Below are 15,697 nucleotides of genomic sequence, written 5' to 3' on the forward strand. Positions count from 1 at the left end.
CAGATATTTTATTCATTCAGTTATTAAAAAAGACCAGATAAAATATATAAAATATAATAGAATAATAACTTATAAACTCTAATTTATATAATGCTAGATAAAAGCTAAACCAATTGCAGCATGTGCTTGGTGCTCATCTCATTACGTTTCAGTGTTTGGGGAGTATTTTTCTTATAAAGACATTATGTGGCTAATATTTCCTGTTATTGTAGGTGCTTTGTGGTTTGATTTGCCGTATCTAACTGTAGGTTATCATTCAAACTAGTTTGAATGATGCCGATAGCCACTCTCTTCTATCCAACTCCTGAATTTAAACTTCTCCAGACCTCTGTTGATTAATATGGAGAAGTGGCTATGTTATAGGACTGACTGACACAGAGACCAGTCAAGCCCTCCAGGAGGTCTGCAAGCAGAGAGGTTTAACAGCATGATGACAAAGACATGAACCACTTTGAATACAGAGGTAAAATAGACTAAATGAAATATGGAAACGTACGACATAAAAAAAATCCGTAAGTAAAAATGTTTGTGTGAAGAGACAGGTTTGAGAGATGAAACTAATCAAAGAAAGGTTTAACACCATGTCAACGCTAACGGAAAAGTAAAGATGTGAGAGATCACAGGAAATGAAAATTACCTCCTGAGTAAAAACAATAGAGGGAATAAGGCAGTAAATATGGGACAGTATAAGCTCTGAGCTTGTCTATTTGGTTCCAAATTGGCTTCAGCTTTTCAAATACTGCAGTATTTAACACAATTGTTTTTTTATTTGACACTAATGACGAAAGTACCCTTAACCATAAGTTTGAGTTAATATTGCTGATTCTGACCGGACTGGAATGGAAAGTATACACGTGAAACAAGAAGCAGGTCAATGCCCTGTATACCAAAATATTGCTGTATTTGTACTTTAACCTCGGTTATAGTAAAGGGGAACACAAACCTGATGTCCTTATGTCTTCATCTAATTCATGTACCACACAGAGGTTAGGGATAGAATTGCAATTAGTCACTGCATGAAGAGCATGGTTCATTTGACCATTTCAGTGACCTCAATGGTTCTTTGGAAGTTCATTTGGTAGCAATGACATGAAAGTAAAAACGAATGTTGAATGGGTCGAGTATTTGAGTACTTGTCCAGACAAACTTTGTGTGTGAAAAAGATGTATTTTATGTGTATATTGTGTGTGTGTGTGTGTGCGCTCTTAGGCGTGTGGTCCTGGGTGTGTGTGTCTATAAGCCTTCTACCTGAGAGTTGGTCATGCTTCCCAGGCCATCCTCAGGGTGTCCCTCAGGGCTCCAGCTGCCGACTTTCTGGGACATCTCCTGAGCACGAGCCGTCACCCATGAATGGCTCTCCGGGACCCCCCCCTCCACCGGCCTATGACACACACAAACACACCATCACAGACACATGTTTCATAACCGGTCTGCTTACAACCACCTCCTGTAAAGTAAAACATGGCAACCACATCCAACTCACAGGCCGTTGACAGTCTCTGTTGTCTCAGGTGGAGGGAGGGCGTTGTTAAGTCCCGGACCCCCATCCTGGGTGGGGGAAGGTGGCTCCACGCGCTGAAACAGTAATGGCGTTCGATTCTGTGTAAGATATACAACATGGCCGTCGCCAGCTATCAGGCAGACTGACAGGGAAATGGAGGGAGAAGGGGCAGAGCAGCAACAGAGGGCATGTAGAGAGGGGGCTGTTGGCTGAAGCAAAGCCAGGCAAAAAAAGGTAATGGAAGAGGAATAAATGGGAACCTCGAGCAACTGATGCCCAGCAGCTAGCTAGAGAAAGAGATGGGTGGACTCAGAGTGCATTCTGGGATCTGGTAACCCTTTGAGGCATCCAGGTCTAGGACCATTAAAGTGTTTTACAAGGTCCAATAAGGAACTTAAATTCACCCACTCAGTCTGGAGCTCAGAGTACAATCAAAAGGGACTTATCAGCAATCATTCTGGGTTTCATCTGATGATCAGGTGTCATCTGATGATAGATATAAATACTCTAATGCTGTTAGAAAACAAATTTCCCAATAAAAAATAGAAGAAAACATAACATATTATAACAGCAGGGGAGGTAGAATTGGAACTGATAAAAATGAGAGAAATTAAAGAGTGAGGGGCCTCTTTCAAATGAGGGATGGAGGACATCATGGCAGATAAATACTGCAACAATCCTGTGGAGGGGAACATATAGCAGGTGAAATGCCTGATGGAATAATACTACATTCATTGCAATTCCTATATCAGTTATCTACTGAAGAAGATACAACAGTGCTACCTAACAACCACCTTTCACAATGTCAAAGTGGCCATTAATGTGTTACACATGCATGTAAATATAAAAATCCGGTGGATGTAAAATGTCAAATTTTTGCGCCTTGTGATTTAAAAATGAGCAACTGCTTTGCCTTTCCGTCCTTTCCTTTCTCTCTACCTTTATTCAAATCCAAACCTAGGCAAACCTTCCTTCTATGTGTGCAAGCACTAAATAGAATTTACGCTGTACAACATGTAAAACACATTTAACACTTTTAGATTGTTGTGTGGTGGTATCTGTCCTAATGACATTTTTTGAATCCTAAAACATTGCAGAGGTCTCTCCCACTGGGTGTTGCTACAACATATGGTGGTCTGATCTTGCTGCCCCTGTTCAGGACAGGCAGGAGCCTACAATTCGAGAGGTGGACTGGGGAAGGGAGATGATGTACAGTTAAGTGTTCAGTGTTAAGGGAGCGAAAGGGGCAAAGAAAGTGCAGTAAGTAAAAAACGGGTTGAGTGTGCAGCATTGTGGGTGGCCGGAGGGCTGAAGGAGGGAGAAGGGGAAAAGGTGTATGAGAAAAGCCAAAAGAGAGTGCAGGAGTTTTGCTGATGTTTGAGAGACATCGTAAGTATCTTTACATGTGCAATGAAATCATCAGGTTGTTGAATGTCTTCAGAAGCATGCAGCTCTTTCAATGTTAATTGTCCATGCTGGCTGCATAAACCTGTTAAGAACCATTACATGTCTGTACTGATAAGATACTATTTTCTGATCTCAAATACTGAGATGAAATACAGCTAAATGAATGTGGAGGGTGGTCACCTATCATTGACCTGAATTAAGGGTGCAGCAATTTCATGATGCAAATCTGTGCAAAATAGTCCAAGGTTACAAGCATAGTTGATGAGGAGTGAGGAGGTACAGTATCTTTACAAGCAGTTGACACAGGGAAAAAATTGAGCTCAGCAAAAGGAGCCATTAGGAGTGCCCCAATGAGGTTCAGGCATGGGCACCTTAGTGGCTGTGACAACACTTCAGCTTGCCTGAAACCAAACGCAGCAGTCTCAGGCATATAAACTGCTAAAACTACAACACCTTTATATAATTTCATCATTCTTCAAGCATTTGACATTTTGTGAAAGGTGTACTACATGAATTATGTCTGCATTTTTTTCTGCCAATGCTAACACTACTGTAAAAGCAAGAAGTAGCTAACCTTGCCCAGCAGATGGCAGAACTGTTCTGGGTGTTAGAGAATGAGACTACATTAGATGGCAAATTGTTGTCTTCACCCCGTTAGTTGACTGAATAAGGACTATTCCCTGGATCTGGACAGAGGTTGTCACAGCCCAGGCTTATATGAATGGTACTACAGCCCTGCAGGCTTGGTTTGAGTGTGTCAGTCTGCCTTTGACTTTAAAGGTTCCGCGGCATTCTCCTTCAGACAGCAGTACCTGCTCATCCCGAAGAGCCTGCGAGCGCTTGATCTTGCTCTGCCGGTAGTACTCCATGATCATCATAGCAGCATAGATTTTCCCCACTGTCAGGTCTGTGGCTGCTGAGAGAATGACAAGTTACCCTGCAAGATTAGACCTTTTGGTATGGACCCTGAGCGCGAGGAATGGTAGAAAGGGGTGAGGCATGCACACGAACAGAGAAACATCTCACACGCACACACACAACATCGAGCAAATAGTCTTTTCACAGACAGACTGATTCTTTTTTTCTTTTTCTTTTTTTAAATGCTTTTTACTTGAGTTTAACTTTTATATAGCATTACTATTTTTCACAGGTAAAACCTTGCAATCAAAGCATCTCATTGTAGCTCAAACAAAATTCAGTCGCTCCAAGAATCTGCAATCATGAGATTGCAAGAATCAACACAAATTTAACCAAGTCATAAATAAAATAAAATAAATCAAAATAAAATCTGGGATATATAAACTGTTAATGACTTCCTTTGACTTGGTTGCAAATGTAATGCTCAAATACACAATACATTTTGATAGCAAATCTCATGCATTTCACAAACTAAAGCAACCACTGTAACATGCAACCCGTGCATTAGCACATGTGCATTTGTTCTTAGTGAAATAACACTAACAATATACAGTATTAAGCACAGCCAGCCATCTAGTGCACACAGCTGACCGCCCCTGAAGTGAAAAGACGTCTATAGAGAGTTGATCTATAGTGAGGCACCCTCTGATCTCAGGCACAGAGAGGTAGAGAGGTGGAGAAGTGTTGGGGTTTGGTGGTGGGTCTATTCTGGTGAGTGTGGTTTCTCTAACTGAAAGAAAGGACCGCAGTTAGGCTATTGTTTGTGTGTGTGTGTGTGTGTGTGTGTGTGTATTCTTCTGTGTCTACCATGCAGCCTGTGCTTTGTGAGCGCTTCTGTCTTTCTTCATGTTCACATAATTACTTCTTGATAGATCTAAGGTTTATAGATCTGGATGTGCGGAGTGCCAGCAGTATCAGAGGGTGCAGCAGTGAGAGAGACTGGCTGAGAGAAGCGGTCCTTCAGGTGGCGTGAAGAGAGAAAACAACGTTGGAGCACTGGGCGGCACAGGGTGGCTGCATCGCTGCATCCAAGCCACATTGCTGCGCCGGCACAACACTCTGCAACTTACACTTGTGTGGCGTAACCAGCAAATCCAGAGTCTTTTGGGAGAGGTTGGGCCAGATTGCCATCATCTCTTTCCTCAGCTCTGCGTCCATTTGGTGCTTGTCAACACCACCTAAGCAGATTCAACAAACACACACATGCACATACATACAGATACGCACATACCCACATATATAGATGCACAGACATCCATGCCCAAGTATGTGGACAGATGTGTACAAAATGTAGTCATACACACACACAAACACACAAAGTGCACACAAACAATTCACACCCATTCAGATCGATCCAAAAAGGTATAAGAGAGGACAAAAAACAAAGACAAACAGAAGATTTTTATTAGTATGGTTACAATAATTGCCATTACCAAATCATAACTGCACTGAAAATGGCGTCACTAGGTGTTTTTAAGCAGAAGTAACAGAACCCCATTCCCACAGGATCTCAACCTTCAGCTTCACAAACACACACACACACACACACACACAAACACACACACACACACACACACACACAGGATCTACCGCCATAGAAATCACGCTGTACTTAAGACACAGTAGGAGAAGCATCAGGAAGAGCTGAAGGTTTCTGGGTTCAGCACAGAAAAAGCAGACAGCACTGCACTACAGGAGAAATAAGAAAAAAGGAAAAGACAGCATGTGAAAATTGGAGCAAAGAAGGTAGAAGGGATTCCAAACCTTCCGTACCCTTGGCGATCTTGATGTCCAGTGCTGTGCGGATCAAGGCCATGAGAGTGGAGTTGAAGTGGACCGTGTTGTCATCGGCCACAGGCAGATCCATACGGAGCAGTCTCTGTGGGAGAGCCAATCAGGGTGAGCGGTGAGAAAATTGGGAAGTAAGTGGGGCAGCATGTATGTGGAACCTCCGGGTGACAACGGGGAGGGGCGTTGGGCGCGGGTAGCAGGAAGGGGAGGGGGAGAAGGGAGAAGGGAGGGGTTTGGGTAAAGGAGGTTGAAGGAGCTCTGCGTGGCATCGGTAACTGACTCTGCCTGTCTGTAAAAAAAATGGCTTAGACTCAGCTACAATGTGTCAAATTAGTCATATTTGATATTCAGTGCTGCGGTGACAACACATTCATAATTAATTAATCAGTTTTAGCATATGGGAGAACCTGTGAGTTCTCAAAAAAACTCTATTACCCCAGATTTGTCCCTTGTCTTACACATTCATTTATTTACCTAATTGTAATGTTATCTACATATGTTTGTCGACATCCAAAAGACCTCACAGGTTGGTTAAACTGTCAAAGGTGAGCCTTTCAAGAAGTAATGACAGGCTTAGCAGCAGCTACTATGACCCAGAGCTCCTTCTAGGGGTTTGGAGGTTCACAGTAAAAACAACAGAGATCGGATGATAAACCAATAAACCAGAAGCAACCAAGGGACTGATCTAAGGAAGGGCAACACTTTGGTTTTGTTTATTGGTTTGATCCCTTATAGATCTTGTTGGTTTATAACTGAAACAGACAATACAAGACACACACCAAGTCAAAGATGACGTTTGTGTGTGTTTGGTGACAAAAGACGGCGACAACCCAAAGATGCAGCATGCCTCCCCCCCACATCCTGATTAAATTCCTCTCCTTTAATCCAACCATCCCCACTTTTTTTAATTCTCTTTCCCCCCTCAAACCCTTCTTGCACATTCCACCTTCATGCAACATGCACAGGCAATAGGCCTCTCAGGACAAGCAGCTGCACAGCCGTACACAGAAAGCATCCTTTGGTGGCGACATTAAAATGAGTTTGTGAGTTGTTTTAACGTGGCAATTGTATTGAAGAGAATAAGAAAATTTGTAGACAACAGGGCTCGGCTGAAATAATAGAGCAACTAGCTCTATCGCTAATTATCTGATGTCTAATGTGTGAAAAATGGGCAGAGACTTGGAGGGTTAATAGGTGAGAGAGAGCAGCATTCTGTGAAAAAAACGAAAGAAGAAAACTGAAAATGGCCAACATGGAAGTGTTGTTTTGGTGCTACGATGCTAAATGATGGTTCAGGCAAGAATAATCCAGGTATATGTAGGAAATATGAGTTGAAAAGGAACATTTCTTCTGCCAGAAAATAGATATGATAAAAGTTGAAAGGGAGGGCTTAAGGGAGAAAGATGATAGAGAAATAAAAATCAATAGGTTAATAGGTTATGAGCTGGAGCATGTAAAGAGAAAAAAGTGACCCAAAAATAGACAAAGAAAAGAAAAAACTATGCAAAGAAAAAAGGAAAGAAACATCACCACACTTAGTTGGCTGTGTCTGTAAGAAAGCGATCCTGCCTGAAGGCTCTGCCATCTCTCTTCAGGACAGAGAAGAAGGTTAAAAGCTGTGGCGTAAGATGGGTCATTGTTCTGTGGACTGAATGGAAGGTCAAAGGTAAGGTTTGGATTTCTCTCATTGGCAAGTTGCTTAGGGAAAGTGGTGAGGGAGGCACGGTATAAACACAGATGGCTTCTGGAAGTCTTCCAGCAGGAATTCTAAAAGGCCATGTTAGGTTGATGAGCAAGGGGATTGAACTTTTAGTTCAGGAAGGAGGCTTTTAGGAAAAATGTTGAATAGGAAAAGGAGAGAAAGAGAGCAGTGCATGTAAGGTTGGGGTTAAAACATAAAAGCCAAAGAAAAAGACAGAGCTATAGGTGCAAAAACCTGGGTCAAATAAAACATTTTAGTCCACACAGGTAACAACCTGTTTCATGTGTAATCAAATGGAGAACATAGAGTGAGATTTCTTTCTAGGACAATAATCTTAGGCTACTTTATATTTACAGTCTAAAAAAATAAGTTTGGTACACCATTCCTTGAATGGCAACCTCTCTGACACCTTACATATTGTACTTGTACTTAAGTCCCATCCACATGGATATATTATAAAATGTGAGTACTATTTGCCCCAGGTCTGCTGGATAAAGAAAAGGGAGTTGGATGAAGCAATGGTTAGCGATGGAATGATCTCCTGTGCCTACAGGCTGTTTGGCCGGCTGCCCCCTGAGGCTCACAGTGATCTGCCAATGATGCGTCATGAGACTGTCATGTTGATTGTGATGTGTTAAAAGAACATGTGGTAACATAAAGATAAATTTGTTGTTATCGTTCTGCATATATCTATTCTAATAACATTTTGTGTACGATTAATTATAACTGTGCTAATCATATGACAGACAGGGGTCTGTGCATGGGGTTGGTAGTGGTGGTGACTATCGGCCATGCAAAAGGCAGGTGAGGGAGTGCATTGGTGTGGGGAAGGGAGCATTATGCAGAGATGAGGGGGGGAGGGGGGGGGGGGGGCTGGAAACAGAATAGAACTGCATTGACGACAGAACCAAAGAACAAAGAGAAGATTGGACTTGCAGATAGAAAAGGCTGCTTGGGGGCTTGGAGCTGCTACATGAAGGGTGACAGAAAAAGAACTGCTTCTGTATGGCAACCAAAGGCTCTCTGAGGGAAACACATCACTGAGACAAGCCCTTCTGCTCTCTCTACCATTAGAAATAACAGATATCTGTGTGTTGGTTGATATGACTTAAGGCTGTGTGTGTGTGTGCATGTGTGTGTGTCTGCCCCATCCACAGGACGGAACGAGTCAGAGGACGTAAGTCTAGCGGACCTTCCAAGCCCTGCTGCACACGCATGATTCTGTGTAAGAGTGTGTGTTTGTCTACATGTGTGAAATGTTTGTCTAATTAATTATTTAATATCTTTAATGGTTTTGTACTTAGATGTTTGAATAATTGCATTCATGTATACACTTTCTACCATCACCTCACTTTAAGAACAATATGACCATATTGATTTTTATGTGCATGGGTTTCGCATGTTTGTGTACGTGAGCTTGTGTGTATATCGTACACGGTGCAAACGAGCTGAGAAGGTCCCTCTTTTCGTCCCCTCCCGTGGATACCCACACCTGTCTAACCATCCACCCTAATTGTCTTGCTACCTCCACCCACCCGTCCCACACCACCACACAACGCCACAACACGGACCAGCCCACCCCCACTTTCCAGCAAAAGAAACAATAACAGAACTAAAGAAACAATGACACTAAAGTTAACACCACGTTGAGCGCTTGGCCCCTCCCTCTTAACCCCCCCCGACACCCATAGGAGATTAGGGTGATGATGGGGTCCTTTCTGACCTTGTAGGCCACACGTGCTGGACACCTCTTCCCCAGGCCTAGTGGAGGACACATGTGCCTCAGCATGTCATACATTTCCCTGCAACTGATCCTGCCACTGCATCATCAGTCATCACCCCGTTAAAAAAAGCACAAAAAGGGAGAGATGGAGGGAGGAAGTGGGACAACAAAAAGATGTAGTGAGAGAGAGATTGAGGAGACGATTGCTTAGAGGATAGGGTTGAAAAGACAATCACAGTGTCAGAGATTGAGAGAGAAAAGGGGACGAAGAGAGAAAAAGACCAAAACAAAGTAAAAGAAAAAAACAACAGAAAGACAAGGTTATTGGGCTGATTTGGAAAGACTGTGGCGTGTGGCTTTTCTGTGATCTACAGTACTCTCTAACAGTTTGTCATGTCAAAAAGGAAGGGAGTAAATGTCAGAGGGAAAGGAGACAACAGGAGGATTGGAATATAGGAAGTAAATGTTCTATTGTAGTATCAGAAGACAATTCTGTGTATTAAACAGGGCAAAGATGTGTGTGTGTGTGTGTTTGTGTGTGTGTGTGTGTGTGTGTGTGTGTGTGTGTGTGTGTGTGTGTGTGCGATTGCACAGACAAGAAGGGCAGAGCTTGACAGCAGGCACCAAGCTGCTGCTGCTACTTGGATGAGGAGAGAGGGGAGGAGGAATGGGTGTCAATGCAGTTTCTGTCTTTCCCCCAACCCCCAAAAACCAAGAACAATGCAACACTACAGTGAGCAACCGTAGCTTGCTACATTATAGCCATGGCTCCAAGCAAAAGAAAAGAATATTCACAAAAGAATACAAAAATAAAAAGATTCATTTTACAATGTGCAAAAACGTCTCAATGTGGATTTTTTTTTTTTTTTTCATTTCACATGCTTCTCTGGGTGTCTGCATTGTCCCGCACATTCTCTCAGCAGTTCAGAATGCAAGTATATAATGGTGGAAAATAAGTTGTAAAACTGAAATGAAAAAGAAGAAAAGAAATAAAGCGGCATTCACTCCATTCCTGGATGCTGTGGCTAGCATGTGTGGTTGAGAGATTTTGTTTGAATGGAAGTCAAACCTTGCAGGCCACCCTATGGGGGCATTTCTTGCCTAAGCCGAGAGGCGGGTCGATAACCCGTAATAAACTGTACATGTCCTTATAATGAATGCGGCCGCTGCAAGAAGAATACAGGGTAGTTAAGAAACACACACACACACACACACATACACACAGAGAAAAAACACACACACACAAACACGTCCAGAAAGAATAGAGAACATTGGGAGGAAGAGCACGAGATTGACAAGTACACAGTATCTGGAAATACTTTACAACATGTTTACTGTAAATAACAGACTCTGTAGACACATCTGCACCTTAATGCACCTATGCAAACTCTACACACACTCTACAAACTTCACTGCATGCCACACATTGTTAAATGTGGTCCTGAGCACTGCCAATGAAGTCTCCAAAATCCTTCTCCTGTATTCTGTTGTCTTTTCTTTCTCTCAATCCTCGTCCTTAGTTCGACATCCCTTTCCTTCCTCTCTCCGGTCCAACCCCTGACTGGATGTGTGCACAATGTAATTACAGTAAGGAACTGTAAACAGAGCATGTGCTTGGCAAACTGCTAAATACTTAATAGCTGCTTGTGGTGTGCAGATCCCCTCCCTCTTAAATATGTGTTCAATGGCAGCCAAGTTTCTTTGTTCCCTGTCTGCTGATTCCTGTGGAGCGGTGTCCATGTCATATTAAGTAAGGTGGGGGTAAAATTAGCATGTTAGTTACAAGGAAGGGAACATTGTCACAATATGCAACAACGGTATATTGTTATTTTTGTGGCATGTTGTAAAAACACATTATATACATTTCTAAAAAATGTCTGTTGATTGCTAAGGCATACAAACCATAAAGTTTAGCTGTTTGCTAACCTGCAATTACTATTTAAATCTCACACCTTCAGTTTTTCCAAAACTCTTGTAAATTTAATTATGCCTTCCATGTCCTTATTTCTTCCTTTCACACTTTCCCTGTTTAGAGCAGTGAAGCCTACTGGACAGCATGAGGGCAACACACAGGTCCTGGAACACAGATCCCATGAAACGTAGCATGTCTACAGCTGACAGTCAGTCTACCCAGTCGGGCAAGGGAGCTTTGTTTGGAGTGCAGATGTTGCCACTTTAAGTTGTTTTTTTAGCAGTATGCAGATTCCAGAAGAGGAAAATGGTTTGGGAAAGGGGTCAGAGATATATCAGGACAATTTACAGAAAAGAGGAGGAAAGGAAGGAGGAGGGAGGGGTTGTACGGTGTAAGAGAGATAACCAGATGAGGTTATGCTCAGATCCGTTACAGTCCCCTTGCGGATCTTTAGCTAGGAAATTTTGTTCTAGATTGGTGCTTTGTTCATTTTTTGTCTATTTCCAGATCATTTGAAATGCCATATGTTGAGGTTGCAACAGTTTTTATTTACAGCATTGTTGAGAAGTTAACAATTTCATTGCTTGGGCCTGGCTCTGTGTGTGAGCATATTAAAACAAGAAGAAATATAAGAAATATACAAGAAATATACAGGTCTTAAAAAATGTCTTGGTGGTTTTATGTGGACTACTGGTGCATACACAAACATAGTGTGTGCACATAATAAGTTTATGAATATAACATTTGTTTTCACTTTGTTAATAAGTACTCATAAAAGGTATATCATGTCACTGTCAAGGCCTACCAAATAACTGTTGTGTGTATGTATGTGTGTGCATGCACGTTACCACTCACCAGGCAGCAGGATCATACTCGGCCCATATCCTGACATACTCATCCAGGTGGTGAGGTCCCAGTATAGATGAATCTCTTGTCAGGTACTCAAAGTTGTCCATGATGACGGCTACAAACAGATTCAGCATCTACACATAAACACACATGTAGAAAAGTTAATCCTTCGATCTGACAAATAAAGCCACTGAAGAAGGGCATATCCGGTCAGTTCTTTGTTTGGATTAAAGACACACACACATAAATATATATATATATTTAATTGTGATCACATGGCCTTTGTTTGGTACATTTCAAATAAAATATGGTGGTTAGTCAAATCTAATAGTAAATTTGGAGGATTGTGACTCCCCTAGTATGTACTCACCAAGAATGAACAGAAGAAGATGAAGGAGACAAAGTACAGGTAAGCAAACTGGCTCCCACACTCTGGTTCTGGATTCCCTGCCAGGGGGTCACACTCCTTGCTCCCCAGACACGACAGCATGATCTCGTGCCACGCCTCTCCTGTCGCACTCCTAAAACACAAAAAAAACATTTAGTTTAATGTCTGCCAGTTTTCAGGTGGTTATTCAATGGTCCTATACATGACACACGTTGATGCAAAGACACACACACACACACACACACACACACACACACACACACACACACACACCTGAAGAGCAGCATAAGAGCCTGTACAAAGGTCCTGAAGTTGTTGTGCTGGTTGATGGCGCTCTCTCCTTCTTCTTCAATAGCGATATTCCCAAAAAGCTGTTGAACGCAATCATACAGTCAACACGGGACACAAGCCTATAGCTGTTCATCAATGACCTTTCGGGCTTTCTTTGCCATTAAAACAGGGCCGGGTGGAGGAGGAATATGGACGTAAAGATTTTAGAGTGTTCAAATCATAAGTTCAACACTTTAAAACCTTTAATTCCATAATCCTCCTCCCCTCGTTATGCACCAAATCTTTATGACTATTATAATCGTCCTCATTCTCTTCTCTTCATCCTTCTCCTCATCATTATCATTATCCTATAAATATATATTTAATGTATCCTAAAAGCACTACAGCATTTTTTGGGTCGAGGCTCTCACCCACCTGCATCCCAATGATGGCGTAAATGAAGAACAGCATGGCAATAAGAAGGCAGACATAAGGCAGTGCCTGAGGAAAGACACATTAATCGCTTGGTATTAAATCTCATACATATGAGTGCACTGTGCATGATATATGAGACTGCACAAGGCCATTGTCTATGTATATAAAGACAATGTTGGATATCTGTATTTCTTTCAAATGTACCAATGCATGTGCTTTGTGTGTGTGCTTTGTGTGTGTGTGTGTGTGTGTGTGTGTATGTGTGTGTGTGTGTGTGTTATGCTGTCAAATTGGATGTCAACCTTGAAGGACTGAACGAAGGTCCAGAGCAAGATGCGGATGGTTTCTCCCTGCCTCAGTAGCTTGATGAGACGAGCTGCCCTGAACAGCCTCAGGAAACTTAGGTTGATGAAATTATTCTAGAGTACAGCCACAATATAATCACAGAGAAAGGGGAAAAAGACAGGGAGAGGAGGGGTGTAGAGTCGAATGTAGGTAAGGAAAGGAAAATGGGAATGAAACAATAGAGAAAGGTGAAAGAGGGTGAAAGGAGGATAGAAGGATTTAGGGTTGGAGTAAAGGGAAAGAGTAGTTAGTTGTAGTGCAAATTTCCTTAGACAATCAAAACATAAGAAATGAGAGGAAAAACAGTCAAACCCAAACAGAGGGAGATTCAAACTCAATAAGAGAATCAGGAGCCAAACAAGTCAAAGCAAACCAAAGTCAAATCAGCAAGGCTCCAACAAGCTTTTCATATCCATTAAGATCAACAAAAACAAACAAAACAACACAGGGGGAAAGGTAATCATCCAAATCTAACTAGTTTCATCCAATTGGGTTATTTTGCAGTAATTGTGGAAGGAATGGTGAGTAGTTAAAAGTGCAGGGACATCAGGACGTTTTCTTGGTAAGACAACCAAATGCACTAATTCTCTCAAGGCAAAATATGCAATTTATTCAAATGAAGCAAGCCCAAAGCATGCAGATGTACAATACCACAACGCAAACCGGTGAAGCTAACGGCAGCTGGTGCACCATCCAATGGGATTGGCTGCCAAAGTCCTGTGACGTTCTTAGGTGATGTCACAGACAAATATTCAACTAAGGCCATTCTACCTTATGTGAATTCCTTTAAGTACATATATTTTCAGTTGCACCAGTGTGTTTGTGTGCCTTACCACTGTTTTTAAATGTGGCAATTAAACTTGATTTTCCATGGGAATCTCATTTGTTTTAATTTTTAATTTTTTTCAATTAAATAAACCTTACCATCAATTTATGTCAAATCTATAATAAAGAGTTCTTTAACCATGAATCACAGTAACAAACAACAGATGTGCAATTAACGTGAGTTGAAGTGAGACTTGAAGTGCTCTAAAGGGACTGGCAGCAAGCACATGCAGGTTCCATCTAGAATACAGCATGTCTTGGATTGCTCGGAGTATGTATGAGTGACTGTGTGTGTGTTGTGAAAATAAAAGGTTCCTGCCAGAGACATGCAAAGGGCTGCATGCATCACTTGTTCTCTCTGCCACGGGCAAAGCTTTGGATTCACTGTTGTTACTGGAAACACTCTCCCAGTCACTGTCATACAGTATGTGTGGATCTGTATGTGTCTACATTTGCGCATACAAATAAACAGCTAATCTCAATGGATAGATCTAGCAATCTATTCCAGATTTTAATATACTGTGTATAAATATAAAAACTTTATTTCAGGCCCAGGGGATCCATATCACAATTAAAAAAACACAGAGTAAAACATAAAAATACAAAAAAACAGTACACAATGTTGTGAAACAGTGGTTCCTTAGTCTGGAAGAAAATCTTACAGAGTTGTGTACAAGTTTAGCCAAAACTGTGATTAAGTCATTTTATGACTCAGATACCCTACACATGAATCTATACATCAGGTTACGTTAAACAGCAGAGCAGGTAGGTACCCCGATGCTGACAAACTTGCACTGGAGCTTCTTGGATCTCTTTTAGAATCCAATCCTTTACAAACTGGACTCTTTTTCTCAGTAAAGGATGTACAGTGTGGGTAGGATTTATGACTAAATTAAATATTTTAATTTAAACAGTGACTGGTAGAGAGGTTATAATAAATGAAATTTCAACAAATTTGGAGCTCACTCAGAGTTGAGGGTTCTGTGTGGTAGGGGGACATGCACATTTCACAGCTATTACACTGGCTGGGATGCAGTTCAAACAGATGCAGTAAAATAAGATCTCCAAAAAATTACAAACCATCTACATGTGGATGTTGCAGACATATGGTTTATAGCAGCAAATTTTTGGATTTTTGGTTGGTTCGAAGAACAACCAGAGAGATTGACCAAGCCAGTTGTCATGGGTGGACACAGAGGATTCATAGTGCATTTTGATTGGATGGAATTGCAGGAAGTAGTAGGTGTTGGGGGGAGAAGGGGGTGGGGCGAAGTAGATAACAGTAGATCGTCGTTAAGTTTGTGGATGATTTAAAGAAAGCATGTAAAAAGATAAAAACAAGAAAAAAAATCAACAGTCATCACAGAGACAAGTTAACACAGGAGCAGGTTTTTGTATGCTGTTGTACATTCATACGGCAGGGATATCAAGGATCAAGAAAGTGGGGGATTGTTGGAGAAATTTATAAATTCTACATAAATAAACCATGATTGTATACCAAAATAAAGCCCAGCTGGTCAGATACATATTTACTAGAATCTGGCCGGAGCATCAATTTAACCTTCCTATGGTGTTAGGGTCCCGACGGACCCGTTTTGAGTTTTAACATGCATAAAAGCACTTCATACATT

General features: G+C 41.6%; 1 protein-coding gene across 23 annotated transcripts in view; it reads right to left on the reverse strand.

Moving 5' to 3' along the window:
* cacna1aa (calcium channel, voltage-dependent, P/Q type, alpha 1A subunit, a) overlaps nucleotides 1–15,697 on the reverse strand; it is an 83,218-nt gene that overhangs the window by 10,875 nt on the left and 56,646 nt on the right. For 10 of the 23 annotated variants that reach the window (XM_034895194.1, XM_034895211.1, XM_034895210.1 and 7 more), the window contains 11 exons: nucleotides 13,199–13,315; nucleotides 12,897–12,962; nucleotides 12,465–12,562; nucleotides 12,174–12,324; nucleotides 11,810–11,937; nucleotides 10,112–10,208; nucleotides 5,591–5,705; nucleotides 4,897–5,004; nucleotides 3,721–3,824; nucleotides 1,484–1,599; nucleotides 1,249–1,381 (listed from right to left, as the gene is read on the reverse strand). In XM_034895194.1, coding sequence (XP_034751085.1) covers nucleotides 1,249–1,381; nucleotides 1,484–1,599; nucleotides 3,721–3,824; nucleotides 4,897–5,004; nucleotides 5,591–5,705; nucleotides 10,112–10,208; nucleotides 11,810–11,937; nucleotides 12,174–12,324; nucleotides 12,465–12,562; nucleotides 12,897–12,962; nucleotides 13,199–13,315 — 1,233 coding nt within the window. The remainder of the gene's footprint in view (nucleotides 1–1,248; nucleotides 1,382–1,483; nucleotides 1,600–3,720; nucleotides 3,825–4,896; nucleotides 5,005–5,590; nucleotides 5,706–10,111; nucleotides 10,209–11,809; nucleotides 11,938–12,173; nucleotides 12,325–12,464; nucleotides 12,563–12,896; nucleotides 12,963–13,198; nucleotides 13,316–15,697) is intronic. The other 13 variants (XM_034895216.1, XM_034895215.1, XM_034895213.1 and 10 more) reach the window with 6 other exon arrangements.

Source organism: Etheostoma cragini, chromosome 15, assembly GCF_013103735.1.
Source record: "Etheostoma cragini isolate CJK2018 chromosome 15, CSU_Ecrag_1.0, whole genome shotgun sequence".
Taxonomy (NCBI): Eukaryota; Metazoa; Chordata; class Actinopteri; order Perciformes; family Percidae; genus Etheostoma; species Etheostoma cragini.